This window comes from Porites lutea, chromosome 3 (genome assembly GCF_958299795.1).
Source record: "Porites lutea chromosome 3, jaPorLute2.1, whole genome shotgun sequence".
In the NCBI taxonomy this organism is placed as follows: domain Eukaryota; kingdom Metazoa; phylum Cnidaria; class Anthozoa; order Scleractinia; family Poritidae; genus Porites; species Porites lutea.
The window spans coordinates 12,485,186-12,503,751 of NC_133203.1; the positions used below are offsets into that span (position 1 = coordinate 12,485,186).

The 18,566-nt window shown below is 38.6% G+C and overlaps 2 protein-coding genes across 2 annotated transcripts; one reads left to right on the top strand and one right to left on the bottom strand.

Moving 5' to 3' along the window:
* Window positions 1–51: 51 nt before the first annotated feature.
* On the top strand, window positions 52–9,314 carry LOC140930514 (uncharacterized). Its single transcript, XM_073380232.1, has 3 exons — window positions 52–249; window positions 2,066–2,326; window positions 8,001–9,314. Exons 1-3 carry the CDS (start codon window positions 186–188, stop codon window positions 9,287–9,289), a joined length of 1,614 nt encoding a protein of 537 aa, XP_073236333.1. The 5' UTR covers window positions 52–185; the 3' UTR covers window positions 9,290–9,314.
* Window positions 9,315–15,885: 6,571 nt separating this feature from the next.
* LOC140929386 (histamine H2 receptor-like) lies at window positions 15,886–17,553 on the bottom strand. The gene has a single exon (XM_073379185.1). It carries the CDS (start codon window positions 17,292–17,294, stop codon window positions 16,116–16,118), a length of 1,179 nt encoding a protein of 392 aa, XP_073235286.1. The 5' UTR covers window positions 17,295–17,553; the 3' UTR covers window positions 15,886–16,115.
* Window positions 17,554–18,566: the final 1,013 nt, after the last annotated feature.

Sequence of the window (18,566 nt, forward strand, 5' to 3'; positions counted from 1 at the left end):
TACAAAGAGGATTCTAGAACTGCTTGTCAACTCCCAACCCTAAACCCTTTCCATCCTAGCGTCACTCAATTTATGAAAGATCTTGGCAAACTACGCTGCACAGGAGAAACGTATTCAAGCTTCCATAATAATGTGCTGCAAGTGAAAGGCAAAGGAATCGTTTCAGCGCAGTACAGAAAGATAGGATGCCTGGTAATGATTTTGACGTTGTTCTTTCTAACCCAGTGAGTGTTCAAAACACACAGACAGGTGAGTCATTTTCCAGTGATTTTGTTTGAGTCAACTTGATCGAAACCTTATCAATCATAAATTTTGAGCTGCCGATGGTCGAATTAATCTAACTTCGGTTAGAAGTTATTATGATTATAAAACAGTTTCCCGCGTTTCCCATTAAAAAAGACACTGAAAATTCTCTTGATCTAAGTTGTCGCAAGTCTATGTAGAAATCTCCTCATCTTGAATAGCCTAACTGATGGGTTTTTGGTCAAATGCAAGTTCCCTTTTACAATCGGTGTTAATCAATAATGGAGAAGGAATTTGTTTCGTAAATTAAAGATCTCTAGGAGTTGTAAATTGGCAAATAAACGCAAATTCAAAGTAGAACTAAGATTGTGTTTAAGGGGGAAGACCTCGTCTCAAGTCTGACTACATATTTGATAAGGGAAAAAAAAGACATGAACACAACCAAACCAAAAAAGAAAGGAGGAAAATGCCTGCTGCTTTCGTTTGGCTTAGATTAAGGCCATACAATCATTAAAATGTATCCACAACAACAGCAATTTGTAGCCAGAATGCCACATTGGCGAGCTAAATTTAAGTTGCTAATGGTGATATATTCTCACCCAGAGAAAAAACGTCAGAATCAGTGATTACCTAACAAGAAGATTCAAGTCACGTTAGTTTATGAGACAGATAAAAGTGCTTTGCACCCGTCAGACAGACATCAGTCGTTTAATACGACCGTATCCGGGCTGTGAATTAAAGGACAGATTCTGGGTCCTTGATGACATGGTTGCAAAAATGCATTTATCAACGTTAATTTCTGTGTTCATTTTTTAGTTTTATTTACTCAATTCATTCAATTCTCATAGTGGTTGGAAGCTCCGATCAAATATTTAATACTGAAAACAACATGATGTTATGAGCTGACGTTATGAGATTTTACGACTGTTGAGAGATGTCAAGAGTAGATAAAACCTTGCTCGAAATTTTCAACAGTCGACTGGAAAATTATTTCTTTGTCGATAACTTGTTAGTTGACCACACAAAAGGTAACTGATCGCATTCTGTTGGACAAGCCGTCATAGCCACTTAAAAGAAAAATATTGAAAAAAGTAAAAAGCAAGCCATGACAAAAAAAAGTTTTCCTTCTGCTTAAGTTGTCGAGTTGTCAGTCTGCTTCAGACGGAAAGGACGTCTGTAGATCGTCTCCAGGACAAAAGTCGATACTCACATGCGACGAACTAAACTATAATAAATTAAAAATTTGTACGACAATGTATATTTAGCCTCGTTCGGGAGAAACTCCCGCTGGCCCGCTTTTTGGTCTGATTCAGTTGATTGGTTGTTCGACGTCTGACCCAACAGACGATCTTAACTTAATTTAGATCGACCCATATTACTGACGTTTTTGGTTCGTCTCATGAAAAGTTCGACGTTTGGCCAAGGCCAAAGTCAGCAACACAGTGGCAAAGGTGACATATTGTGATAGATTATTTAGAAGCCGATGATGTCTTTTTAGATAGCTGGTGATAAAATTTAAGTTTGGATTGAATCGGACTTTTGGAAGCCGATAAGTAGCTTTTATACGTTACTCAATTTTTAATAATCAGTTTAGCTGTCAGCTTAGTGATAAATCCGAAAATATATATTGTATTGTGGCAACTTATTTTTCGGTAAAAATGTCTCCGAACTGTGCCTCTCTTTAGAGGCTTTCCGAGAAGATATTGATTCACTTAATAAGGTTTGTGTGTGTTCTGCATGTCTACCGCTACACAACCTACATTCAATATGTTTTTCTTCCATTCCTACCAGTTGTTAAAAAACATTTCACTTATGCATCTAGGCGTTTTCTTTGGGAATGCTTCAGTTGACGCGGACTTCATCCGAGTGGAAGTTGTAACCTCTTCGGGCGAGACGAAAAGTGACGTACACATGCACGTGTTTGCAAAAAAGGAAGTCCTCGAAAGAAAACAGAAACAGGGCGGGATTCCTTTGAATGTGGCTCTAATTATGTTTGACTCCACATCAGCAGCCAATTTTAAAAGAAAGATGCCGAAAAGTTTGGAGTATTTGACCACATCATTAGACTCTATTCTGATGCAAGGCAAGTGTGTGTGTATGTCTTTACCTTGATTTTACGGAATGATTTTTCAATATTCGTTGCTGTAATAGATCTTTTACTTGCATGTTTTGTTTTCCCATTTCAAACCATGTGATGTTACCCCCATGTTACCCAAAAGAATGGTTTCTTTTTAATGTCTTTCTACCGGGCATGTTGGCCTAATTTATCCTGATAATGGTCTGAACTCCGAAAACTAAAAATATAATACAGTAAAGACCCGCATATAAGAACACATGATTTCGGGTTCAGGCAGATCTAGTTCTTATTTATCAGGTGCTCAGTGAGAAATCAGCCTGAAGGTGTTCTTAATATGTTCTTAAACTTTGTTTCAGAAATACTGCACATAACATGTTACCAGAGGATTAGTTAGCATATTTTATTGTAAATAAATATCAGTAAATCAATAAATAAAATAAAAATCTGTCAGGTAGTAAATGTAAAATTAGTTTCAACATTTTAAAAATATTTCTTACAGTCATGCTAACTCAACCGGGGCCACCATTGACTTGTCAGCCAATCAAATTTGCTTTCATCAGTAAAGACTCCAACGGCTATGCAACCAGATAGTTTATTACATGTATTTGACATTTATATCCTTCAACCAGCTGCAGCATAACATGATCCTCTGGAGCATGAAATCCTTAAGACACCCAGGAAACTGTAATACAGTTTTGTAATAGTCTAGCAGCAACCATAGTTACATTGCTTTGAAAATGGAGAAATGATCGTCGCAGTGAACGCAATTTATGCAATTGCGTAAAGAAGCCTGAAAAAAATTCAGGACTTCACCGGGGTTTGAACCCGTGACCTCCTCTACCAAATGAGCTATGAAGCCACTTACGTTGGGAGCAGGTCAATTGTGGGTTCATATGTTCCCGTGAAAGAAATGAGTGTTAATGATATATGAAATAAATCATATATGAACTGCGGAAATGAAATGAAAATGAAGAAATGATCGTCGCAGTGAATGCAATTTATGCAATTGCGTAAAGAAGCGTGAATTTTTTTCAGGCTTCTTTACGCAATTGCATAAATTGCGTTCACTGCGACGATCATTTCTTCATTTTCATTTCATTTCCGCAGTTCATATATGATTTATTTCACATATCAATAACACTTACTTTGCTTTCTTAATCCGACATCCTCTCCCTTATTATAGCGGAGCTCTCGCGCCGCGAAGAGCGTGCAGCGGAGCACCTTTGCTAAGAAAATTGGATAACCAACGCATCCGGAAAAATTTTGGTACTCACGTGACCGTACGTCCGCCCGCCTGCCCGACCATCCGTCCGCACCACAGGCATACCAATGTAAAATAACTCAATCAGCATACAGGTATGGCAACTTGAGGTTATTTTGGCGGGAAATCGCATAGCCACCCGCGCCTCCTGAAGCAGAGACAACTTAAGAGTCAATAAAGACCAAAACGGAAAGCGGAAATTGTTTCTGTATCCTTGTTGTCTAAAGTATGAAGCTTAGACTAATTGTCATGTCCACAAATTTGGAATACAAGAGAGAGACAGAGAAAAAGAGAAAGTAGGCGACAGGCCAGCGAAGCTCAACGAGGGAAACAGCGACAGACGGCTAGAGCGAGAGATAAAAGACAAAGGAGACACTTATTTGTTGCGAGAACAACATGAAAATGTTGTAGCGGCGGTGGGAAAATAAGAAATTCTAGCGGTCACCGAGGTGAAAATCAGCGGCGGTGAAAAAAAAAAATAAACAAGAACACGTACGACATTTCCTCCATAAAACGTAACCAGGAAGTTTCTAGAAGTTTAACGTTGTAGTCGTGCAAAACAACGGCAAAGAAATGTACAAAAAAGTGTGCTGCACGCCCGGGGCTGCACGTGCAAAGTTGCTCTTTTGCTAATTAGACCTATTGTTGTTTTTTCACCGTTCTCGTTTCCTTCGCCGCTTAAAGGTGATGTTACACTGGATGATTCGCAACGACGATTTTTAGCAGCACAGCACAGCGCTGCAATGCTGGAACAATGTTGTGACCATTCGAAACAATGTTGCAACGCTGTGTTGCGCTAAAAATCGCCATTGCGAATCGTCTCGTGTTACATCACCTTCTACACGATTATATATTTTGTTTGAGCAAACTATAAATATTACAGAGAACAGCAAGTGGTAACGTTGCGAGTATGCGCGAGCCGCTGGACGGAAGTTTGTGGTGGTATTGGATCGCAGCGAATGCGGCAAAGAAAAATGGCGCCTCTTTTAAAAATTACCATCGTCTTAGTCATCTGTTCTATCTTTGTGGAGTGCAGATAAGACAAAGCCTTCTTTGTAATATGCGAGATTGGTCTCAAGGCTAATAAGTCGCAGATCATTCACAATTTTGCGCGGTTTGTGGTCCATGAGTGATTATTGTTTCGTGTTTTGGCTTGCGCGCGGACACGTCGATAGGGTTCTGCGTAACAGCTGCAAAACTCCTCTACTAAACACTGGATAACTGGGAAAAAATCTCTTCATGTAAGTTGTGACCGAGTACAAAACGTCCGACGCTTACGATTTGAATAAAACGCTGTGAAAAAAAATTCTAAATGCTAGTCTGTTTATATAGTTATAACTGCAGTTCTTGCGACAATCCCCTTGCAATAGTACGATTTCACGTCAGTTATGGTTCAGGAACGCCCTGTTTTTCAGAGATGTGCAACCTTAGTGCAGTGATTCTGCCAGTGATTACTTTTCAGAGATACCTCATCCTAACCACCCGTGGCCAAAGCAGGTGCAGTGCCCTAATTCTGCGACTGATAAAATTTCAAAGATATCCCACCCAGGGCTATGAAATTGTATGTTTCCTTTTTTGACTAGATGATATAAAACTGAAGACCCAAAATCAAGAAATGACATCTATTAAATCTATATGATGCCTTAACTTATTCAGGGGTGTAGGCAGAATTTTGTAATATGGAGGCTCTTGACTCCAAGATGCCCCTTATACTTCTAAAATAAAGAATTAGATGAGCCAAAACAGGAGTGTGGTACAAGATGTTTCATATTGCAGATGTTTTTTATTGAGGTAACCCTAACCATGAAAAATCCTTCCCTTTACTCCCCACACTTCTACATACTAGAAAATTGCAAATATGCACACAACAGTGAAAATACTTAAAACAGTAAAGATCATAGTCATATCTAAAACTGCATTTTCTCTCTGAGACATTGAAGTGAATTTTCTGCTTCTGATACTTCCATGCTTGCACTCATTTTTGCTTTTCATAAATTTTGTTGTTGGTATTTTCTACTGCACATGTGTTAATTATTTAAGATATAACTAATAAGGCCTAGCTCCCTTGACTAGCTCATATCTGGGCTAAGATTAAAAAATTGAAAATGAGAGAAAATTAGCTCTAACTTTTCCTTTTCATTCAATTTCAACATGAGGAGAACATAAGGATCTTAAAGCCTGATATTTATAAAGTCTGACTTTATGGTAGCTTCAAGTGAGCCAATGTATGACTCATTAAAATTAAAGCTTGTCTGTGTGTCTTCTGGGGCACCAAGGCTATTTGACGCAGTTCAGGATGGAGTGACAGACCCTTGACAGATGGATGGAGTGACAGAACCCAGGTTTAGTGCTGAGCATCTCATAGGGAGCTCCTGCAACAGGAAAAAGGCAAATGAAATTTTCCATAACTTGTCATCTTGCGACACCAGGAGCATCAATGAGACTGTTTCAGGGGCAATTTTACATAAAATTAATTGCAACTTGTGCAGCCTATGATATATGACTATATACGCTACTACAGTGTATACACAGCCAAACCGACATTGGCAAGCCAAGTGCTCCTAAATTCATGTGCACAAACACTGAATATATGAGACCCAGAGTATCAAAAGATCTATTTCTATCGGAGAGTGAAAAGTTACCCCTATGGCATTTAGTTGTTGCCCACAACTAGCGATACCCCTTTAGATATTTTTTCAGGATTTGTCAAGTGTCATGGATACGAATTTATATTCAAAAAGGCAAGAAATCTTTTGGATAGAAAAGGAATAATAACATTTATGATTTTTGTAAGGGTACAAATACATTGTATCTGATGAAGCTAATTCTTATGTGGATGCCAATGTAAGGAATCAAATACAGGGATTTCATGTCCAGTGGTGTCTGTACTTCAAACAGAAATGGCAGTCCAGCAAGTGCAAAGGTGAACAAGGGCAAGAATTGTTTTGTGCTTGAACTTGTGCTAGTGTCAAAGTGGGAGTAACATTGTAATGGTCATATGAAAATGCATTAAATCACACTTATTAAATCACTTTTATAGTAGGGCAGGGAAAGAATGCACATATGTGTATTTTCATATTTTATACTGATTTCAGTTATGTTTCAAGACATTAAGTAAACATTTTAAGCATAACATTACAATTCTTTTAGGCGCCAATTTTGTATGTATAAACAAATCATCATTGAATAATTATCAGAATAAAATAATCTTCCAAATGGTGAGGGTTCTGGTCAGTGAATCTGAGAGCTTACAGTGCATGATTATTAAAATGCAAATTCATCAGTGTTCCCCCCCTTGGATGCAAAATCAAACATTCAAGAATGAAAGAGTGTTCGAAACAATGCTCTTACAAATAAGTTTTGTTGGGATATACTTTTACATGTTAACGAAAAATCTAAAAACAAGGTTGAAAAGGACAAGAAAAATTTGTCCATCTTTAACGAAGTTTTAGCAAATAATATTTCACAATCCACCGCCTCGATCTCTTTATCTCTGAGAACAAATAATCGCCATAGAGCACCAATGTAAACCAGAAAAGCAAATTTTCGAAAATGGAAGGAAACATCCGACTATGGCCTTACTTGTAAGAGTAGGAAATTTGCTTATTGATTTCATGCCGCTAAATAGTATCAAAATACTCGAACTTCCCCCCTTTGAATTAACCATTAAAAGTGAAAATACGGAGTGACCGAAAGAGAAGTTTAACCTGTTTAGTCGCTTGTGTGGGATATATCACTGGATCTCGCTGTACGGTCAGGGTCAAATACTACAAAAATACCAGGGTCACATAAATTACGTTGAATTTAGGCTGCTATAATTTTAACACATAACATTCGATGATGCTGCTCCACATTTCACAAAGTAAATCAAGGGGTATATCTTACCTAAATGTTAGGTAGCTCTGCAGATCGTGGACGATAACCCAGAAATCCGTGACCGCTTGAATGTCAACAAATCAACATATCACAACAAACGACCTCGTGAACGCTTTATCTGCTTCATCAGAGGAGCCAAATGGACGAAAATTAAGAACCTAAATGGTCCTTCTCCCATACATGACACTTCAACATGGCTTAGCCAAAGTATCCAATCTATAAGACATGTCTGTTGTCGATTGGGTATGCAAAAAAATCTCCCTTGAAAGGGCTTCAGAACGGCTTTCGGCCATTACGATTTCCCGTCAACAAGTGCTTCCCAGCAAGTTTGACGCATGCGCAAACGTTACCACTTGCTGTTATTACAGAGAGCTTCGCTTTTAGCCCTGACTAAATCTATATACATTATAAGAACATGTTTTTATCAGGCTGAACCGGTTCTTATATATGTTGTGCTTTATGGGCCAAATTTCAGCCTGATGTTCTTAATCCATTAGTTCTTATATGCGGGTGTTTACTGTATTAATGTTTGTGTATGAACAGGGGAGACTATCGTGGGAGATGGTACTACTGCACAACTGTCTGCAATGTTTACTGGGATAGAAGAAGCACGCCAGCCGGAAGCTCGGAGGAGAATACGTTCATCCCATACAGTTGACAACTGGCGCTGGATTTTTAAGGACTTTAAATATCACGGATATGCTACGATGTTTTCGGAGGATTCGCCGCTAATGGCATCCTTCAATTATCGCTTGCACGGGTTCAAAGAACCACCTACAGACCATTACGCAAGACCATTCTGGTTGGAAGCCTATAAATTGAGAAACTGGAACTACAGGTATTGTATACAAAGCCGGGCATCACACATCGTGTCTTTGGAATATTTACTCAGTTATTTTCGCATGTACAGGACGACATCAAAGTTTGCTTTCTCATCCCACGCTGATATTTCTCACCGCGACCCCAACACTATTGGTTTTGTTGATGATGATTTCAAGGCTTTCCTGCAAACCTTTGAAAAGGAATCATTTCGTAACAACACTTTGCTGATTGTTTTTGCTGATCATGGAGCACGGTTCTCGGGTTTGAGAAAAACTATTCAAGGAAAACTGGAGGAAAGGCTCCCATTCCTGTCCATAACATTACCGAAATGGTTTCCTAGCAAGTATCCTGACCTCTACGCCAACCTCGTCTACAACTCCCGCGTTTTGACGTCACCGTTTGACGTTTATGCAACTTTGCGTCATATCCTGTCATACCCAAGTTATCCGAACAGCATTGTAATTGGTCAAAGCTTATTTCACCGGATTGACAAACAAAATCGCACATGCGCAAGTGCAGGCGTGGAGGATCATTGGTGTCCTTGCCTCGATCTTGAGGAGGTATCAACTTCTGAGGAAATAGTTAACAAAACAGCGTCGTTTGTGGTGCATTACATTAATAATTCGACGTCCCAAAGTGATGAGCTGTCACAGTTGTGTCAGCGGTTGACTCTTAAAGAAATCATGAGCGCGTTTCGTGAGATGCCGAAAGAAGCTATGCAAAGATTTCAACGTACACAAAATGCCGCAGACGATAAGTGCGACGGCTGCGTAGCGGTGTCGGGCGACAAAGCTGAAAATACGCTTGTGAAAGACACGCTGTATCAGATTCAGTTGGTGACGTCTCCTAATAAGGGTTTTTATGAGGCTTCCGTTAGATGGAACAAAGGTTCTCCTCTGCTTCTTGGAGAAATTAGCCGTATTGACGCGTATAAAGACCAGCCACATTGTATCGAAAAAGATTTCCCACACCTCCGAAAATATTGTTACTGCAATAAGCAAAGTCATTGAAAGAGTTGTACATAGTCAGCTGAGTATTCAGTGTAGATTCAGGCGTGGCGATAGCACTCAACAAGCCATCGCTCAATTAAATTACTGGGTCATAGAGGCCATGAATGGCGGAAAAGTCACCGGTCTAGATTGATTGTAATTAGTATTTTTAATATAATTAGTGAGGACTTCCCTGAAAACCACTCAATGTGAAGAGAGCCCTATTTTTATTTTCATTGCTCTCCAAGGTCTAGTTTGGCGAGAATAAACTGTGTTTTAGTATATATTTGTTAAATCATTTCCTTGGAATTAAGCAGATCGATTTTGTGCAAGTTGCTTTATTTTATTACATAATCTCGGCAAACTGATTTTAAAACAAACAGCTGTTTGAAGAATTTATAGTAACTTTGACCCAGGGCTACGGATCGGATCGGCAATACGGGTCAATTTGGAACAATGCACAATCCATTTTGCTGTCAGTTTTTAAAGAGTTAACTTTGGTGAGCAACTAATTCAACAAGTATCATTTCGGAAATTCTAACCAATCCTGCTAGAGTTACGCACAAAAACCTCCTAAACTTTTTGGGGAAATCCACTGCCAATTTGGCTATTCACATACTTCTCTTTCCTGACAACAATTTCCTCTTTTCCCTAGAAAGTTGGCCAGCTATAATTGCATGGGAAAGAAAACCGATCAATTGGGCAACAAAACTGACTGGATATAGAAAAGACAGGCCGCAAAGTATAAACAAAAGAGAGGCGGAAGAAAGGACGATCGCAATAGATTGGTATGGTAGATAAACTTCAAATTTTAGCTTATGTGCATGCGACAAAAAAAGGATGAGGTTTAGGATGTTCACACTATAAGGGATAGAATTTGCGCCGGCACGAAAACAATACTGGATAGGGCTTCTATTTGCACATAAGAACCGTGATTTCGGCGTGATTTCTGTAACGGAGCGACGCTGCGCCGCGCCGATTTCTAGAATGCAGAGTCATTCATACATCGGATAGGTGTTCTCACTATATACCGAATAGCTTTTCGCGTCGGCACGAAAAGCTATTCGGTATAGCAGTGAATTAGCAATTAGCAACTAGCAGTGACATATGCCATTATAGCGGAGTTACGCGCGCGAAGCGCGCACAGCTGAGCACCATGGTAAGAAAATTATGTAATCTACCCATCCGAGAAATTTTGGTAATCACGTGACCGTTCGCCCGCCCGGCCGCACCACAGGCATACCAATGTAAAATAACTCAACCAACAGGTAGGGCAACCCAAATGCAACTCGAGGTTATTTTGGCGGGAAATCGCGTAGCCACCCGCGTCTTGTGAGCAGAGACAACTAAAGAGTCAAAAAAGACGAAAACGGAAAGCGGAAATTGTTTCTGTATCAGTGTTGTCTAAAGTATTCAGCTTGGACACCAACATAGCCGCCGTTTTATTGTTTTGGAACACCAATATGGCCGCCGTAACGTCATATGAAAACACTCTATACCCAGTTTACACAAGTCAGGCCAATTTTTAATTTTGAACGGACAAAAACTTGCACAGATCCGCCTGTCTGACTTGGGTCGCTCCCATTATAGACCTTACCTTGCCTCCTCGTGCTCTGTTGCGAATACGACCTGTTCAAATTCTCGTCACATTAGCCCAGTGTAGTTGTCAAATATCCCTCCAAAAGAAGAAACGTTTTGCAGATTGCGAATTTCGAAAAATAGGCTCGAGCTGCAAGTACAAAAATTGAACACTCGATATCGTTTTTAAAAACGCAGCTTTTGAAATCCTTTCCGAATAAGCAATTCGTTTACAATAGCTGTTTCCTTACCTACAAACTCCTGTATCTCAGTAAGAAAAAGTTCGTATCCATCGAACAGAAACCACGTTGTCAGACCCGGATCGCACAAGGAAGTTAAACTTGACACGTTCGGTTAACATTGCCCACCCTAGCCTGGTAAGGGTCAAATCCGCCCCATTCCTTCCAATGCTTTTGAATGATCTGTACGTTCTTTTGCAAAAAAAAAAAAAACAGACAAAAAGAAAAGAAAAAAAAAACGAAAAACGAAAAACGAAAGGAGCGCGAAAAAGACTGATTCTTTTGTTAATAAATTTTCGCTTGTTTAACAAACTTACTCTAAGAGTAATTTATAGATTCATTTAATTTTTAAGATTAACTGTATAGTTGAAACAAATAACAAAGCACAAGTTAAGATATTTATTAATAACAATATAATAACAATAAGAAGAACATTTTTATAGCGCTTATCCCGTAATGATCTAGGCGCTTAAAAAGTGAAAAAATAAAATTAAAATAAATATTGATTAAACTAAATTTAAATTTAAATATAACACATGTAAAATCAAAAAAGTCTTTCTGATGAATAAAACAATAGTTCTTAAAAAGGTAAGTTTTAAGTTTATATTTAAAAATATTTAGATTCTCGCATTAGCGTGTATCGTCAGGTAGTTTGTTCTCAAGATTGGGGGCTGAGACAACTAACAGGATTCAGACTGAGCGTAGAAGATGATCGAAGCGGTCTAGACGGTAAGTAGCGGGTCAATAGGTCTTGAATGTAGGTTGGAGATTGCTGATGCAGAGCCTTGAAGGTAAGTAGTAGAATCTTGAATTTAATTTGTTCAGAAACAGGTAGCCAGTGAAGACCGAAGAGGATGGGAGTGATTTGATCACACCTCTTAGAGCGTGTAATCAGTCTGGCAGCTGCATTCTGCACCAATTGAAGCTTTTTGATGACGTTTTTAGGGACATTAATATATAGTAAAGAATTGCAGTGATCGAGTTTTGAAGTCCCAAAGGTGTGAATAAGAATCTCAGTAGTTTGCGAGGATAAGTATTTCCTTGTGCGGGAAATGGTGCTAAGATGATAAAGGCAGATTTGCAAAAACTGTTGACATGGGGAAGCATGGACATGGTGGTATCGAAGATAACGCCAATATATCTTGTATGTGAATAGGGCTTGATTATGTCAATTCCAAAGCGAAGCGCGGGGATAAAGATTGTTGTGGATTATACTTTGAGAATAATTAGAGAAGCTCGGTCTTATCTTTTTTTAGTTTTAGTCTGTAGATAGACATCCACTTATCAAGGACGGACAGGCATTCCTCAATCGTGATACTGTTGGTTAGTTCCATATCGTTGTTTGTAGACGAAGAAATATATAATTGAGTGTACGTCGTCGCCGTAAAAGTGAAATTGCATTTCATGAGATCGTAGAATGTCGGCCAGCGCTGTTTAGTACATACAGAATAGGTCCAAGGAAAAAACCTTGAAATACACTGCACTTGAGCTGGCGAGACTGTGATCTACACCCTTCGATAAACGCAAATTGCGAGCGATTAGTAAAGTAGGAGCGAAACCATTTAAGAGCTGTGCCAGAGAAAGAGTATAGAGTATTTAGAGTGCAATCTTTTAAGGAGGATATCAAGATCCACAGCGTCGAAGGCGGAAGACAGGTCTAACAGTAGAAGCATGACACAGTGGCGTTTATCAATAGCAACCAAAATGTCATTATAAACGCGCACAAGGGCGGTTTCACAACTATGGAAAGGTTTATAGGCAGATTGTAGCGGCTCATTTAGCTAGTTAGCTTCTAAATATTTTTGAAGACGCACTGCGACGACCTTTTCAATAATGTTTGAGATCACCTTGAGGTTTGAAACAGGTCTATAGTTTGCAAGAACTACGTGTTCTAAGTTGGCTTTCTTAAGTAGTGGAGATAGAACAGCAGTTTTCAAAGAAGACGGAAAATGACCGGATTCCAGTAACAAGTTGAAAACCTTCAGGATAATTGGTAAAAGTAAATCGAAGTGCTGCCTCTGTTGGGTTGCGGGAAGCGGATCCAAAATACAGGATTTCATGATGACATTGTTAGCAATGCTCGACAGATCGGTGTTAGAAGTTGGTGCAAAATTTACAAGCTGACTAGCCTGTTCCGGACGTTATTTTTTTCTCGCTCTCTTCTTTCGCGCTGCACTCCACTATTCGAACGCCTGGAACAGAATTCAAGCTGACAGGTTAGTGATGAACGGTTCTGAAGAAATCAGGAATTACAGGTGTACCAAGATTACTTCTGATATAGACGACTTTCTCCTAAAAAAGGTTGAAGAATTTTTATTTGCGAGATTAACTGCAGAAGAGCTGGTAGGGAAACGTTTACCTACTTCCCTGTGAAGAAGACGAGTGATTGTGTGAAACAGGGTTTTGCTGTCACTTTCAGCTGAATAGATAAGGCTGGTAAGAATAGTAATCCATTTTTGATTTGAAAATGGTGTCCTTTAAAACAGTTCGTTGGTCGGTAATGAGTCGGGAACGACGCCTTCGTATGAAGAATTATTTCATCGCGAGAAATTTTGTCATCATCATTATTATTGTTATTATTTTTATTATTACCCTCTTCATCATAAAATAATTATACGGAGAACAATTTCTAAACAGAAGGAAATACTGATTGTTATTTAAAGTAGGTTTTAAAAGTCACTAAAAGGCTTAGAAGCCAACTGTTGTTCGCCGTGTTTTTCTCATACGCTTGAAAAACAAACTGGATCATGTGAATCTCTTACAATAAAAACATTGAAGAGCCACTTACTACCATTTACTGTAGTGGCCTATGACAAAAGAAATCAATATTTTCCTGTCCTTTCAATCATAAAGGGAAATACGCTTCATTTCCGTATAAATGTTTTGTTATATTTAGCAGGAAGGGAATAAAATTAAAAATATATAAAAGAAGTGACAGTAAAATTTATTCGACGCGTACAATAGGTTTGGACATCTTAAAATGCCTGCTGTCAAATGCCTTACCACAAAAAAGATTACCGTCTGCAGGTTGACTGTTTCTACAAGCGTATAATAAATCTGCAGATACACTTTTTTAACCGCGACAATCAGGTCGTCCATAGATGGCACTATGCCCTAAAAGGAGATTAGAAAAAAAAAAAAACTTGTCACGAGTACTTTAAAAATTTGTTTCTTAACCAAGCATATGGTATGGTGATAAAACTATTCTCTGCCCTGGGGCTGCCCTGGACGGTCGGGAACATCCGTGTGCAGCTAAGAGAATCAATGCAAATATGAATGAATAACCCTGAATATGTTGTCATTAGCAATCTAAAGCGTTTACTTGGGAAATATTATAAACTGCAGACATTTAATACTCTATATTCTGATTCATGTTCACTTTGTACTATTGATGTCAATATTTGTACTCCTTTCTACGTCAGTTCTTTAAAACAGATTTACTGTGCACGTGCTACTTTTCCCTGTCTACTCAGTCGACCATACAAAGATTAGTTGCTTAAAACCTTAAAAAAATTATTCTCCTTAATTTAATTCTGATTTTAATTACCTCATGTCTTAGGTCAAATTTTCTCCCTCCGCACTTCGAGATAACGACGATGCCAAAGGCTGTTTCGCACGGACAAAACATAATAAATGTTAAAGCATAATCGGATGATTTGCAGTTGTGGAATATTTCATTTATCTGGCATCCGATTGTAATCATCATCAAGCCGATGGAGCGGGTCATTTTAACTAATCAGATCACAAGCTAATTAATTTGACCAACATGAATATTAGTATTTTATCCTTTTCATATAATTAAGGTTGTCGATGCGGGCGTTAAAAGGACTTCTTCGGTTTGATTTCCAATTAACACGCTTAAGGCAATATTAAAAAAAATATATATATATTCAGTCAATTCATGCTCACAATTGCTTAGATTCAGGGAGTATCTCCTAAATTAATCACTGATATTCAAAGCAGTTGTATTGCGTTACGAAAATCAAATATATTTTTTTTCGTTTTAAATGTTGTTTTTAATTTGGGGCCGGAAAGACAAAATCCCTTTATTTGCTACGTTTTAAGAGGTTTATTTAGACTGTGCCTTCTCCGATTTTCCCCGAAATTATCCCAGGCATTAATTTAATTTGTTTGCGTTTCCCAGCGCGAAAACCCACAGAATGATGCAATTCAGTGTTTTAAAAAAGCCATTCAACCAAGGAAAAACAAGGAAACCCATAGAAACGATCGCGAATGATATTTAGTATATATAGGGTTTAAATAAACAACTCAAGAGCACGACAACCGCAACACTGAAACCACGCTTTAATAGCATAGCACGCTTAGCAGCTTATTTGCAAATCTATAGGAAGCATTTTTTCTTTTGGAACTTTTGCTTTAAAGAGTATTTTTGGTCCACTATCTACTATTTTCTTTTGTCATTGAAGTCTTTAAAGTATAATGAACCAGACCTGTGTCAATGCCACTAACTACTCCCCTGACAAGAATGCCCGAGTAGAACATCTTTTTCACTGAAACTATATCTTACATTCAACCTTTTCTTAACTAGTGGGATATAAGGTGAAGAACATTGATTCTTGTGCTTTCATCACGGATGCCTTCCACCTGCAGACGAAAAACTTCCTAATCTATACTCAAATTCAACCATTTTTTAATCTCATATGGCTAATGGGGATCTTATTCCGGTCCCATAACATATTAGTTATTCCTTTTGGTCGGTTTTTAAGTCCCAACGGCTAATGTTAACCGGTATAAACTGTGATAAATAAGCTAAAGGTAGTATTTTTTATTAATGTCGGGTTTAACGAACTTCGAAGTTCTAAAGCTGATAAGCGGAGGAAGAATTGAGAAGCTCGACCCACACTTAATTTATTTCTGAGGTCCCTACTGTAGATAATTTGCGCATCTGCTGTTGAGGAATATAATGGAATAAGGTAAATTATTCAAATAATAAAAGTGAAAATAGGAAGATTCGTTTCATTTTTTCTGTAAATTTCACAGCTGGACTTTTAAGATCGTAGTGTATTATTTTAAATGCCGCTTTCTTCACGCATACAAGATGACGTCGTTTGTGAAGGTCTTGAACAAGCTGCATGGTTACTCCTTCTAAGTTCTGTTAGGGGTTCAGAAAAAGAAGTAAAACTTCCAGATCTTGCTCTCCTATAGTGCTTGAAAAGTTTTTCAGTAGCTTTCCTGAACTGATGATTATAAATGGTGTAAATAATGGGATTGAAGGCAGAGTTGCAGTTTGGCAAAAGATGGACGAACATGACTTTCAGTAAAACGGATAACCAACGAGGTAATCCTCGATAAACCTCTGGGCTGTGAAGACTCAGCAACGTCATAACGAAAAAAGGCGACCAACAAACACAAAACACGCTGAGAAGTATGATCAAAGTTTTGGTTGCTTTCACCTCGAAGAAAATTGTTCCAGCAGACATTCGGGTTGACTTTCGCCGTGCGTTCGGTTTATTTCCGGCGTAAAGTGTTTCATGCCGACGAAACATTTCCTTTGCCTGAGCAAGAGCCATTTTAAAAACAAAGCAATACATAAGTACCATAATAAGGAAAGGCGCGAAAAATCCTATGACGGAAATAACTGTCAAGAAGATCTTGTTGTCAATGTAACACGTTTGTCTTACGACTATAATACCTGGCGCTTCGCCCTGTACAAAAGATAGCGACGCAAGACATACGGAGTATCCCCATAATGCTATTAAAGTCAAAACCACCCTCACAGATGTCATCCGTATGTCGTAGGTTAGCGGAGAAGCGATTTTTAAATAGCGGTCGACGCTAATGGCTGCTAAGTTAGCGATGGAGGCAGAACAGAATAGTAAATCTAACCAGATCCAGAATTTGCATGCGGCCAGTCCTAGTGTCCAATGGTAATTCTGTAGAATGTTGACGATACGAAAAGGCAGACACATCACTGCGAATAAGAAATCGGCCATCGCCAAGGAAAGAATGAAATAGTTTGTAGGAATTTGTAGTTGTTTGACCGTAAAGACGAGAAAGCAAACTAGTCCGTTTCCTCCAACTGATATTATGAGCACGACAAGAAGAATGATGACCTGTGAAATAATTTCAGTATTACTTGGACCAATCGTCTCTCCACCGCTCGATGCATTTCCAGAAAGATTCTGCGCCGCCTCATGAGGAGTGCTGGACGAGGTGAAACTGTTGTTAATGATGGTATCCGCTTGCATATTGAACAAAGACGTTAACTATTCCTTTGAAACACGAAAACCTTTGAGCATTAGAAATAGACTAATCGCTTTACATTTCTCGAACCTTCCCAAGCCAACAGCAAAGTCTTGAATTAGCGTTTTCTCAATGCATATATACTCAAGACATACGATCTCAAAAGTGCGTAACCTCAACCAATCCAGGCTTTTGGGTATACTTTCATAACTAACTGAGCTTCGGGCTAAGGAACAAATTCAGAGAAATGAATTCAGAAGTCGCTACACAGGTCAATCGTATTCTACAGTTATATCCCCCAGACAGCTGTTGTTTTCTGCCACTTCTTTTCTGTGTGGCCTTCTGTGAGATCTCCCTGATACGTTATGGAGCCTTAAAGGCGAGTTAATACCTTTCACAGTCTTATGTTATTGAGAAATGTTCGGAAACGGATGGACTTCAAATTGGAGAGGTAATTATCCCTCTCATGATTGGTTCCTATCCCTTTGATCACCGCCAAATCATTCCGAATTCATTTGTTTTGTTAACTCAAACTCAATAACTAAACATTGAAAAATTTGAATTAAAATAGATTTTGGTCGCCTTGACCGTGAGATAAAAAACATCGGCTGGAAACACAAGCAGAATAGGACACCTTTCAAAAACATTATGTTTTTTACACCCAGGGAAATATCAATCTTATTTCACTAATTTACCAATTACAACATTCCCAGAGAAGAATGGCTAATTAAAGAGTCAATGTACCTGCATTTCGTTTTCCGATAAAACTTAAAGGGGTAAGTTTACATTGCAAAGCTCCGATTGATATCTTTTTCAGACAAGCCTCTATTATCGTAAAGTAACAAATATTCGAACATCATCAATATTGAATTGAAATGGCCAATGGAAAATTTTAATTGAATAGATGCACCTGCCGTCGGTTCTTTTGTTTCACTTGCAGCCCGACTTTTTGCAGTCAAACCCAATGGACAAAGTTTGCCGTAAGGGCTTTTAGCGGGATTTTTCGTTGATCTCCTCAGATTGAATGTCCCCCTAGCAAACGACCTGAAAAAATAGTTAAAGAACATTTGTGAGTTTGTATAAACAACAAAAATATTTGAAAACCTATCGGCCTTTTAGCTTTCTAATCGAGCCCATTATGATGTTATCTTAAACTTCTGTTACAGAAGAACTATCAATGCAGGCATCTAGATTTTTCATCACCGACAATAGACTGTATACTGACAAGCAAACCTTTAATCAACTTGGTCGGCAAGAGAGATAACTGTCGTTAGCAA